The following is a 13,460-nucleotide window of genomic DNA, read 5'->3' on the forward strand; positions in this document are numbered from 1 at the left end:
AGGTAAAGGCCCATACCAAAAAAGTTTTTTTAAATGTGAAGTGCAGCCTGACAGCATTTCCAAGGATTGCTGTTGGCCCCTGATCAATCCCCTGTTCCCCTTCTCCACCTCCTCCCCTCCCCCCCCTACTCCCACAGGCATCTGTTGGGGAAGCAAGCACCCTAACATCCATCCTTATAAAATTGGTGAACTATTTGTGCAGGAACAACAGGCATTGGCAGCTCCCTCAAATAATGCCAATGAGGCCTGGGATTCCAATTTGAGGCTGACCTTGGGTCTCTTGCTTTGGGGGAGTGCATGCAGAGACCCGGCCTCTAAATGGGCCTAAAGAAATTTCTCCCCCTTTTGTATCCATCTTACGTACCCATAAAGTTATTAAAAGAGACACAGAAGGATCTTAGCGAACAAACTCACATGCTTTCAAAGAGGTGTTTGTACTGTTCATCTCCTCGACCACCTTCCACTTCGTGGTCCAAGTTTTTGATAATTTCATCCTCAAACTGAAAATCAGAAAATAAAGAGAAGAATAAGTTTAATTCTAATTCATTCACAACAGTGTTTAAATAGTACGCAGTCTCAGTTAGCACCATCAACTGCACAGCGACAAGCAACACATTGAAGGATCTTCTTCTACACCATCTGGCCATTAATCTGGCAGTGTTAGCCATGGTTCAATGGGTATCACTCTCAACTCTGAGTCAGAAGGTTATGGGTTCATGTCTCACTCCAGAAGCACAAAATCTTGGCTGTCAACTCCCGCGCAGTACTGAGGGAGTGCGGCACAGTCGGCGGTGCCGTCTTTTGGATGAGACATTAAACCGAGGCCCCGTTTGCCCTCTCAAGTGGACATGAAAAGTCCCATGGCATATTTCAAAGAAGCGAAGGAATTTTCTTCCTGGTGTCCTGGCCAATATTTATCCGTCAACCAACATCACTAAAGGACAGATTATCTGGTGATTATCTCATTGCTGCTTCTGGGGAGCTTGCTGTATGCAAATTGGCTGCCATGTTCCCTGCATTATAAGAGCGACTATACTTCAAAAGTACTTCCTTGGCTTAAAGTACTTTGGGACATCCCGAGGTTCTATATAAATGCAAGCTCTTTCTTTCACTCTTTTCACGCTAGATTTTCAATTCAAAGTGGTACGATTTCCACCCTCCTCCCCCGACCTCCTGTTTGATGCTAGTATGCGTTTATAGTAGGGGCTCAAGGCGATGACTTCAATTGTCCCAATGTTTAACTGGAGAACACTGCGGTTGGTACAAGATTGAAATGTGGGGGGGGGGGGCGGGGGGGCGTGGGGGGGGGGGTGTGGGGGGGTGGTGCATTGCCCATGGCGCTTGTCCTGCTTCCAATATGGAGCAGGCTGCATCACCGGGGTTAACAGGGTAGCAAGGCTACGAACTCCCATTTTGAGACCGTTACTGTCCCCTCAATAAAGCCGAACCAGGGCCCACTCGAAATGGGTGCTGCTGATTCCACATCACCTGGCAAGAAATAACAGCAGTGAATCTCTTTAAGCATTCACACAGTGCTTTCAAGTGAACGAACTTCACATCTGCCAGGCTACCAGCTGGCTGCAGCTCAGTCTAGCCTGCTCCCTGACAAGGTAAGAGCGTTCCAACGACAGAGGGAATCGTCTCGACAGTCGCTGCAGCTGTCTGCAGGACTCGAAGAGATTTCATCAGTAGATGGGCCCCTTCCAACCCAACATAATTAGGGCACGTAAAAACATACTAGTTCCAGAAATTATATTTGCAAATGTAAATCAATAATGAGAGAGGCCAATTAACATTTAAATTAAGCAGCCATGAGCTCCTTCAGACGTGCCTGTGATATTTATTCCTGTAATTGGTCACCGAAATGGCACTGAGACATGAAGACTTGTGCAGATCTACACAGATGCAGCTGAGGTAATAGCTATAATTTCTCTTAATAGGCCTGCTAATTAAATCCACTCGCCTCTTTAGTGCTTGTCAGTGTTCTCGTCGTGTTTGATTTCTCTGTTTTCCCATGAATATACACAAGGTATGATTTGCTAAGTTAAGGGCTTGTCAGAGTTATATCCAATCAGCTGAGTTAAAGAAGCAAACAATTTGTAACTTTGAGGGATGATGCAGAGGGTTTTGAAAGATTGTCATTTCACCTCTCAATGCAAGTGTGACTAAAAACCGTCAGTTCTGGGACATGAATATACCACCACCTCTGGGCCCTGAGTGGTGTCTTGGTTGGCACAAGGTTCTTTCACCGCTTTTAAAATTTGTTACTTATTCGTTCACAGGATGTAGCATCACTGGCACGACCAGCATTTATTGCCCATCTCTAATTTCCTTTGAGAAGGTGGTGGTGAGCCGCCTTCTTAAACCGCTGCAGTCCATGTGGTGTAGTTACACGTGCAGTACTGTTAGGGAGCAGGTTCCAGGATCTTGACCCAGTGACACTGAAGGAACAGCAATACAGTTCCATTGTGGGATGGTGTGTGCCTTGGAGGGGGAACTTGCAGGTGGTGTTCCCATGCAACTGCTGCCCCTGTCCTTCTAGGTGGTAGAGGTCGCGGGTTTGGGAGGTATTGACAAAGAAACCTTGGCAAGTTGCTGCACTGCATCTTGCAGATGGTACACACTGCAGCCACATTGTACCGGGGTGGAACGAGCAAATGTTTAATATGGTAGATCAGTTGCCAATGAAGCAGTTTGTTTTTACATTCATTCACAGGATGTAGGCATCAGTGGAAAGGCCGGTATTTTTTCCTATCCCTCATTGTCCTTAAGAGGCTGCTGGTGAGCCACCATCTACAGTACAACTGGCTTGCTAGGCCATTTCTGAGAGCAGTTAAGGGTCAACCATATTGCTATGGGTCTGGGGTCACAGATAGGCCAGACCAGGCAAGGATGGCCGATTTACTTCCCTAAAGGGCATTAATGAACCAGATGGGTTTTCACAACAATCCAATAATTTAATGGCCATCATTTCTGATACTAGCTTTTCATTCCAGATTTATTTAATTGAATTAAATTCCCCAACAGCAGTAGTAGGATTTGAACTCATGTCTCTGGATCATTCGTCAGGGACAAATCCAGTAACATATCTGATCTGCTCCCATCCCTCTAATTGCTTTAGCCTGATAATGTTGAAATTCTTAAGTGTTGTTGGAACTGCACTCATCTAGGCAGTGGAAAGTATTCCATCACACTAATGACTTGTGCTTTGCAGATGGTGGACAGGAATTGAGGAGTCAGGAGGTGAGTTAATCGCCGCAGAATGCCTGGCCTCTGACCTGCTGATGTAGCCACAGTATTTATGTGGCTGGTCCAGTTCAGTTTCTGGTCAATGGTAACCCCAGGATGTTGACGGTGAGGGATTTGATAATGGTAATGCCATTGACTGTCAAGGAGAGGTGATTAAACTCTCTTTGGTTGGAGTTGGCCATTGTCTGACACTTGTGTGCCGCGAATGTTACTTGCCACTTATCAGCTCATGGCTGAATGTTGTCCAGGTCTTGTTGCATGCGGGCACGGACTGTTTCATTATCTGAGGAGTCGCGAATGGTACAGAACACTGTACAATCATCAATGATTATCTCTACTTCTGATCTTATGTTGGGAAGAAGATTACTGATGAAGCAGCTGAAGGTGATTGGGCCCAGGACACTGCCCTGAGGAACTCATGCAGTGATGTTCTGGGGCGGAGATGATTGGTCTCCAACAACCACAACAATCTTCCCATGTGCTAGGTATGATTCCAACCAGTGGAGAGTTTCCCCCCAATTCCCATTGACTTCAATTTTGTTAGGGCTCCTTTGATGCCACACTCGGTCAAATGCTGCCTTGATGTTAAGGGCAGTCACTCTCACTTCACCTCTGGAATTCAGTTCTTCTGTTTATGTTTGGTCCAAGGCCGCAATGAGGTCTGGTGATGAATGGCCTTGGCAGATCCCAAACTGAGCATCATGGAGCGGTTTATTGCTGAGTAAGTGCCACTTGATAACACTGCGACGACAACTTCCATCACTTTGCTGATGATTGAGAGTAGAATGATAGCATGGTATTTGACCGGGTTGCATTTGTTCTGCTTTGCTACCTTGCCCACGTCTGGTTCCTGGGTGCTTTCATTTCTATGATCTGGATAATATTTTAGGCTGGAAAAGGTTGCTTCACATTTTGATCTTGGATGGTGTCTTGTGTTGTTACAAGTTCCTTTCATCTCTGCTACTTGGACAGTAGATTAGTTCAACACAGTGACTTTCACTCAAACTCAAAGCACAGACATGGGGTGAAAACTTTATCTGACTAAAATCTATATGTTATGAGTTTGAGCAGTCTCAGTGTAACTTCAATAAAAGCAAAATACTGCAGATGCTGGAAATCTGAAATAAAAACAAGAAATGCTGCAACCACTCAGCAGGTCTGGCAGCATCTGCGGAGAGAGAAGCAGAGTTAACATTTTGGGTCAGTGACCCTTCTTCGGAACTAGCAAATATTAGAAATGTAAAAGGTTATAAGCAAGTGAGACGGGGGTGGGGCAAGAGATAACAAAGGAGAAGGTGTAGATAGGACCAGGCCACATAGCTGACCAAAAGGTCATGGAGCAAAGGCAAACAATATGTTAATGATGTGTTGAAAGACAAAGCATTAGTACAGATAGGGTATTAACGGACTGAAAATTGAACAGCCACAAGTACAAACATGAAAAAAAAACAGTGGGTAAGCAAACTGAACAAACTAAGATGAAATGAAATAAACAAAAAAAAAATTGTAAAAAATGTAAAAAAGAAAAAAAGAAAAAATAACTAAAAATGAAAGTAAAATGGGGGGCTGTCATGCTCTGAAATTATTGAACTCAATGTTCAGTCCGGCAGGCTGTAGTGTGCCTAATCGGTAGATGAGATGCTGTTACTCGAGCTTGCGTTGATGTTCATTGGAACACTGCAGCAATCCCAGGACAGAGATGTGAGCATGAGAGCAGGGGGGAGTGTTGAAATGGCAAGCAACCGGAAGCTCAGGGTCCTGCTTGCGGACTGAGCGGAGGTGTTCCGCAAAGCGGTCACCCAATCTGCGTTTGGTCTCCCCAGTGTAGAGGAGACCACATTGTGAGCAGCGAATACAGTATACTACATTAAAAGAAGTACAAGTAAATCACTGCTTCACCTGAAAGGAGTGTTTAGGGCCTGGGACTTTTCAGTCCAAGCCTGGATATTGTCCGGGACTTGCTGCATTTCTACGCGGACTGCTTCAGTATCTGAGGAGTTACGAATGGTGCTGAACATTGTGCAATCATCAGTGAGCGTCCCCACTTCTGATTCTATGATGGAAGGAATATCATTGATGAAGCAGCTGAAGATGGTTAGGACTAGGACACGACCCTGAGGAACTTCTGTAGCGATATCCTGAGACTGAGATTTTTGGCCTCCAACAACCACAACCATCTTCCTTTTTGCTAGGTATGTCTCCAACCAGTGGAGGGTTTTCCCCCAATTCCCATTGATTCCAGTTTTGCTAGGGCTCCTTGATGCCATACTCAGTCAAATGCTGCCTTGCTGTCAAGGGCAGTCACTCTCACCTCACCTCTTGAGTTCAGCTCTTTTGTCCATGTTTGAACCAAGGCTGTAATGAGGTCAGGAGCTGAGTGGCCCTGGCGGAACCCAAACTGAGCGTCACTGAGCAGGTTATTGCTAAGTAAGTGCCACTTAAGAGCACTGTCGATGACACCTTCCATCACTTTGCTGATGATCAAGAGTAAACTGATGGGGTGGTAATTGGCCGGGTTGGATTTGTCCTGCTTTTTGTGGACAGGACATACCTGGGCAATCTTCCACATTGCCGGGTAGATGCCAGTGTTGTAGCTGTACTGGAACAGCTTGGCTATGGGCGAGGTCAGTTCTAGAGCATGTCTTCAGTACTATTGCTGCAATGTTGTCGGGACCCAAAGCCTTTGCTGTATCCAGTGCGTTCAGACGTTTCTTTATATCACCTAGAGTGAATCAAATTGGCTAAAGGCTGGCATCTGTGATGCTGGGGACCTCAAGAGGAGGCCGAGACAGATCATCCACTCAGCGTTTCTGGCTGGAGATTGTTGCAAATGCTTTAGCCTGTCTCTTGAACTGATGTGCAGGGCTCCCCCTTGTGGAGGATGGGGATAATTGTGTAGCCTCCTTCTCTTCCTGTTAGTTGTTTAATTGTCCGCCACCATTCACGAATGGATGTGGCAGGAATGCAGAGTTTAGATCTGATCTGTTGTTTGTGGGATCGCTTAGCCCTGTCTATTGCATGCTGCCTCCGCCGCTTGTTGTCGCTTCACCAGGTTGAGACCTCATTTTGCATTATTTATTTTATTTTTTTTTATTTAGAGATACAGCACTGAAACAGGCCCTTCGGCCCACCCAGTCTGTGCCGACCAACAACCACCCATTTATACTAACCCTACAGTAATCCCATATTCCCTATCACCTCCCTACACTAGGGGCAATTTATAATGGCCAATTTACCTATCACCTGCAAGTCTTTTGGATGTGGGAGGAAACCGGAGCACCCGGCGAAAACCCACGCAGACACAGGGAGAACTTGCAAACTCCGCACAGGCAGTACCCAGAATCGAACCCGGGTCCCTGGAGCTGTGAGGCTGCGGTGCTAACCACTGTGCCACATATGCTTTGTGCTGCTCCTGGCATGCCCTCCTGCACTCTTCATTGAACCAGGGTTGATCCCCCGGCTTGATGGTAATGATAGAGTGGGGGATAAGCCGGGCCATGAGGTTACAGATTGTGGTTGAATACAGTTCTGCTGCTACTGATGGCTGACAATGCTTCATGGAAGCCCAGTTATCAAAGTTTTTCTGTGAGATTAGGTCAGTACATGGGTAGCGAGCTGCAAACAGATCCTATTCAAGGCCTCTCCACCTAGTGTGTTACACACAGAGCTCGGATACCCTAAATAGAACGGGCTAACGATTTAAGGCCTTCACCCATGTTGCACATCACATATTGCATCGCAAAGTGCATTAAAGGAGTAAATATTTTTTTAAAAGAATGAAAAAGAACAATTTCCTTTCTGATCAATGACAATTTCTATATATGGTAAAATGTCTGAGAGAAAAGTTAGAGGTCTTGATGTTTCATGCAGCAAACAATATTAATGAGGTGCAGGACAGATCCCCACAAATGTGTAATTTTCAGATTCTTGTTTTCAAAGGGCAACTAAAGTCATTCATTTGCTGTGGACTGTAAAACGCCACCATTACACTTCAACCCCATCCAAATTACAGACGGGATTCATTTAGAGGTGTTGCTATAATGTTGTGGGACTTCTGCTGCTGTAGAATCTGCACTGTTCACATTGTGGGGGAGAGGCACAAAAGCAACATCTGCACTGGAGCGCGAGGGTCGGCATCTTTATGCTCAGTTACCAATTGTCATTTTCACTCCTCACTGCAGGCATTTGAGGGTTGAGGGACATCTGTACAGGCTAGTGAGAGAGGAACGGCACCGTCAGTGCTTGTACGGATTGGCTGAACACTTGGCCTGTTCGGATGCATTGAGCCTATGGCCTGTTAGGATTGGCTATGCTTGGCCTGCATAGATAGGCTGTGTTTAACCTGTATATATGGGCTAAGTTTAGTGTGTATGTATAGGCTCAGTGTTTGACCTGTGTAGATGGGCTGCATTTGGCCTGTACCGCTGGTCTGTGCTTGGACTGTATAGATGGAGTGTGTTTGGTCAATATACATGGGCTGTGTTTTGCCTCCATAAAGGTGCTCAGTGTATGGCCTGTATATATGAGCTGTGTTTGGCTATATATGTGCCAGCATTTGGCCTATGTATACATGCTGTGTTTGGCCTGTACACATGGGCTGTGTTTGATCAGAGTGGATGGGCTGTGTTTGGTGCTGTGTTCGGCCTGTATGGATGAATTGTGATTTACCTGCACTTATGGGCTGTGTTTGACCTGTATAGGTGGGTTACATTTAACCTGTATATATGGGTTGTGTTTGGCCTATACAGATGTGCTGTGTTTTACCTGTATTGATTGGCTGTGTTTTCTCTGTTTAGATGGGATCAGTCTCTAGCCTGCATAGATCAGTTTTGTTTATCCTGTATGTATGGAGTCTGTATTTGACCTATACATGTGGGCTTAGAGTTTAGCCTCTATATGTGCGTTCAGTGTTAGTCTCTATAGATGTGTTCTGTTTGGCCTGTGTAAATGAATAGTGTTTTGCCTGTGTATATGGGATGTGATTGGCGTGTATAGATGGGCTTAGTGCTTGGTCTGGGTAGATGAATTATATTATACTTTCTCTATTCTCTCAGAATCCTTCCGATAGTATGAAGCCCTAACTTGTACATTGGACTCCAGCTGTGGTCTGACTAGTCTTTTGTTCAGATCACCATTTCATCTTAACTCGATATATCACATTCCTTTTGCCATGAAACACAGTATTCCATTAGCTGTGTTTTTACTGCCATATTCACTTGATGTGCTGCTTTTAATGTCTTGTTAGCCTGGAGCCCCAAATTTCTTTGCTATGCAAACATTACCCAGCTTTCCCCCAGGAAACAATTTGCATTTGTACAGAGCTCTCAGAACCTCTCAAACACATTAAAGGAAATAAATTTAAATATTGTTCTATGGCCAAGCCTGGTAGCCATTCTAAGCATAGCAGCAATAATAGGATAGATCGCTTTACGTATCCGTGCCATTGGAACGGGAGCAGGTCATTCAACACCATGTTCAGCACCATTCACAACTCCTCAGATACTGAAGCAGCCAGTGTCCAGATGCAGCAAGACCTGGACAACATCCAGGCTTAGGCTGATAAGTGGCAAGTAACATTCGCACCACACAAGTGCCAGGGAATGACTATCTCAAACAAGAGAGAATCTAACCATCTCCCCTTGATGTTCAATCGCATTGCAATTGCTGAATTCCCCACTATCAACATCCTGGAGGACACCATTGACTACAATTGCAACTGGAACAGCCACATAAATGCTGCGGCTGCAAGAGCAGGTCAGAGGGTGGTGCGTTGGAAACCACACCTGCTAAAATGAGACATATTAATTTTGGTACATGGAACATTATTTTTGAACTGTTATTGGACTTGTATTAACTTGTTTAAAAACGTGTCTGAAAACATGGCTGCACATTTGCATTCTAAAAGACAGTTGCCCGAAGAAGACAATGGGAGTGCCTTCCTGATTCAATTAGCCAGATGGATTTTGATCAAGAGACGTTGAATGTGTAAGAGCCAGAATTCCACACCCCACTCCCCAACCCCCGCCCCCACCACCTGCCACTGAGAGTATCTAGTAAGCTTGGGGGAATCACAAACCTCGCAGGAGAGGTTGTTCCAAATAAGGAGCTAGTCACATGATTAACTTGCTGGCCAACCTGGGGGTTGTTTGAACTGTGCCACACAGAAAGGAACAGACTGCAGTTTGAAGACATAAGAGAAGGAAGGTCTATCCCTGACTCTCTCTCTTTCACGCAAAGTTCCAGGGACCCATGGAAGTAACTCAAGCTTCAAGACAGAAGACTAGCAAAACAAGTTTGAAAGTGTGTACTGGGTCCCAATGAGAACTGCAAGACTTAACTTCAATCAAAGACTTTACATCAAACCCAAAGCCAGTAATGAACTCCAGCTATTACTTCAAACCTTTCCCTTCTTTCTCCTCCTCTGTCTCTATTTGCGTGCGTGTTTCTCGCGTATGCATGCTAGCATGGTTGGGTCATGTATTTTTAGTAGTTTTAACTGAATTGGCGTTTTAAGGTTAATAAACTTATACCTTTCTTGTTTAAATCTGAGAAGACCTGTCCGGTTGATATCTTTGCCATTACGATTAGAGAACAGTTAGCAAGGACTCACTGAGAGGGAAGCTAAAGAGGGAGCCTTCGACCCCTTTCTCACCTGGTTGTAACACTGGGAATTTTGCAGCGAGTAACTCACCTCCTGTCTCCTCAATGTTTGTCCACCATCTACAAGGCACAAATCAGGCATGTAATGGAATACTCTCCACTTGCCTCCAACAACACTCAAGAAATGCAACACCATCCAGGACAAAGCAGCCCGCTTCACTGGCACCCTATCCACCACCGTCAACATTCACTCCCTCCACCAATGATGTACAGTGGCAGCAGTGTGTACCATCTACAAGATACACTGAAGCAATGCACCAAGGTTCCTTCGACTGCATCTTACAAATCACGACTTCTAGCACCTAGAAGTACGAGGGCAGAAAATGCATGGGAACACCACTGCCTTCAAGTTCCCCTCCATCCTGACTTGGAACTATATCATCGTTTCTTCACTGCCGCTGGGTCAAAATCCTGGAACTCCCTTCCTAACAGCACTGTGGGTGCACCTACACCCCAAGGACTGCAGCGGTTCAAGTAGGCAGCTCACCACGACCTTCTCAAGGGCAATTAGGGATGGGCAATAAATGTTGGCCTGGCCAGCGACACACACATCCCCCGAACGAATGAAAAAAACCTCCCACATTTACTGGTACCAAATTCCATTTGCCACTTTTCTTGTCTATTCCATCATGTTACCAATATTTTCTTCCAATATCTTCCTTTGGTCCACAGTTAGATCCAGGCTGGCCTGTACTTCAACCGCATTTAATCCCCCTTTTCATCCATATCTCTTGATATTCAAAGCTAACAGTTGTAGTCCTGAAAGTTCCATTTGACCCACAGCATTTTGTAAGGAGAGGGAGCACATTTCCACTAGCTTTTGTGTGAAGAAATGTTTCCTGATTTCACTCTGGAATGGCCTGACTCTAATTTTAAGATCATGTCCTGCCATCCTGGATTCTCCCCAGCACCACATGTGATAGATTCTATCTCCATCCCTTCACTTTTATCAGCTAATCGATTAAATTACCCTTCAACCATCTAAAGTCAAGGGAATACTTAAGACAGGAATGCTAGCTAGGACATCGGAAAAGCTTATTAGAAGTCACTGAGCGAAGAATGCCAAGCCTCTAAACAAATGAGCTGACATATGGGGAAACTGTTGTGTTACAACAAGGTTACATTACATAAACATGAAATAAGTCAAGCATCGACTTCTATTATCTGTGGAGATATTAATTTAATTCTCCTGCAATTCAGAGGTGACCTATAGTTTATTTCTGTTATTATTTTTCATAAATACCTCAGTCAGTTTTCTTCATTGGCCCCAAATATTAATGAAGCATTGAAATAGTGGATCAAATCCGACTGAAGTTTGCAGAAGGAGTCTATACTTTGTATACCTTTACTTCCCTAAACTTAAGGCTTCATAGGCATCTGCTGGAGCCGACACATACTGCGAGTGAGGTGAAGGGTACAATTTTCAACCTCGAATGCCCAATGGGATACTGATGGGTAGTCTGTATTCAAGTGTGTATATATAAAGAGCCAGCCAGCACTAGCTGTGGGTGTTGTTAGGAGTGCAGAAGTAAGCTCGGTGACAAGCAATGAATAATCTCCACCAAAGCATCCTAGTCTCAGTGACTTCTTCACAAACAGGCTTGGAAGTTTCTCTAATATTGGTAGCAGAGGATGTTTGCCTGAAAATGAAGATTGGAGTTTAGTTTAGTTTAGAGATACAGCACTGAAACAGGCCCTTCGGCCCACCGAGTCTGTGCCGACCATCAACCACCCATTTATACTAATCCTACTCTAATTCCATATTTCTACCACATCCCCACCTGTCCCTATATTTCCCTACCACCTACCTATACTAGGGGCAATTTATAATGGCCAATTTACCTATCAACTTGCAAGTCTTTGGCATGTGGGAGGAAACCGGAACACCCGGAGGAAAGCCACGCAGACACAGGGAGAACTTGCAAACTCCACACAGGCAGTACCCAGAATTGAGCCCGGGTTGCTGGAGCTGTGAGGCTGCGGTGCTAACCACTGCGCCACAGTCTAAGATCTATTTTCAGATAGATTAGAACTGGAGGTTTTTTTTTGAGAAGGCTGTATTTGAGTTTTTTTTTGAAGAAAGGTGACTGAAACCAGGTGTAAGGTGTCGGGATATGATTTTCCACTGCTGTTTTGTGAAGCTGAACCTTACGATCAATGGAAGAATGGAGTTGATCTATGGACACAGGTTACATCTTTACCAAAAAGGAAGCAAGCCCTTGCACTTTCACTTCCCGCCAGAAGCAAGATCAGGGGCAAAGTGTTCTCGGAGCTAGAGGCTCAATATTACCTTTGGGGAGGTGGTGGCGTAGTGGTAATGTCACTGGACTAGTAATCCAGAGGCCCAGGTTAATGCTGTGGGGACATGGGTTTGAATCCCACCAAGGCAGATGGTGAAATTTGAATTCAATTAATAAATCTGGAATTAATAAAAGCTAGTCTAATATTGTCCATGAAACCATTGTCAATTGTTGTTAAAAACCCATCTAGTTCACTAATGTCCTTTAGGGAAGGAAATCTGCTGTCATTACCTGGTCTGGCCTGTGGTTGACTCTTAACTGCCCTCTGAAATGGCCTAGCAAGCCGCTCAGTTCAAGGGCAATTAGGGATGGGCAATAAATGCTGGCCAAATAAAAAACATTTTGGATAATGAGGAAGGTCTGGACAATCTCTTGAAATTTATGGATAAACTTTATATGAAAGATGACTTATTGAGTGCCTATGAGGTGTGGACGGTCTTTGATAAATTTAGACAAATGGATGGTTCTTCCATCAAGAATATATTATGGAGTTTAACCGACTATATGTAAGGTTGCAGCTATTCTGCTTGGAAATTCCGAGATCGGAACTTGCCTTCAAATTGTTGGATTGTGCTAGGATATCGAACATAGATAGGCTCGGTATTAACCAGAGTTAGATTCAAAGAAAGAGATATGCTTTTTGATCAGATGTCTGATGCCCTAAAAAAAGATTTTTGGGAAAACATTCCTTTCTGTCCACTTTCACGGCACAGATGGGCTCTTCAGAGGTAATACCAAAGGTGAAGGATACAATGCTAGCAGCATTTCGAGTCCGTTCAAGTATGGGGCCCAGACGTCAGTACGAAAGGAGAAACACACACAAAACGAATGAGGATAGAGACCCTTTTGGCAGCTATAACAGACGGCAAGAATTGGGCAATTATGGCAGAAGGGTGAACCCCAGGAATAACCAAGGGGTGGTCAACAGGTGTTTCCGATGGGACTCAAAGTATCACTATGCGTTGCATTGTCCAAAAAGGAATAACAGGATATTTGAGATGACACATGGCGTGGAAGGTTCGGAAGGCGAGGATGACACTACTGATCAAGCAGAAGGAATTGTACTGGTCATGAGAAGCATCAGTCCGGTATCGAGTGTCCTAGTCACAGATTCATTAAATTGCACAGTACTAGACAGTGAGTGTACGTCTACAGTATGTGCAGTGGACTGGTTAAGGTGTTACATGGACTCTTTAATTAAGGAAGATCGAAATGAGGCCAAAGAATATGACAATTCTACCTGTTTCAGAT

The 13,460-nt window shown here is 44.6% G+C and overlaps 1 protein-coding gene across 2 annotated transcripts in view; it reads right to left on the reverse strand.

The window, feature by feature from the left end:
• LOC137368229 (dedicator of cytokinesis protein 2-like) overlaps positions 1-13,460 on the reverse strand; it is a 1,222,644-nt gene that overhangs the window by 197,601 nt on the left and 1,011,583 nt on the right. For both annotated transcript variants that reach the window (XM_068028710.1, XM_068028709.1), the window contains exon 34: positions 415-500. In XM_068028710.1, coding sequence (XP_067884811.1) covers positions 415-500 — 86 coding nt within the window. The remainder of the gene's footprint in view (positions 1-414; positions 501-13,460) is intronic.

Source organism: Heterodontus francisci, chromosome 1 (assembly GCF_036365525.1).
Source record: "Heterodontus francisci isolate sHetFra1 chromosome 1, sHetFra1.hap1, whole genome shotgun sequence".
In the NCBI taxonomy this organism is placed as follows: domain Eukaryota; kingdom Metazoa; phylum Chordata; class Chondrichthyes; order Heterodontiformes; family Heterodontidae; genus Heterodontus; species Heterodontus francisci.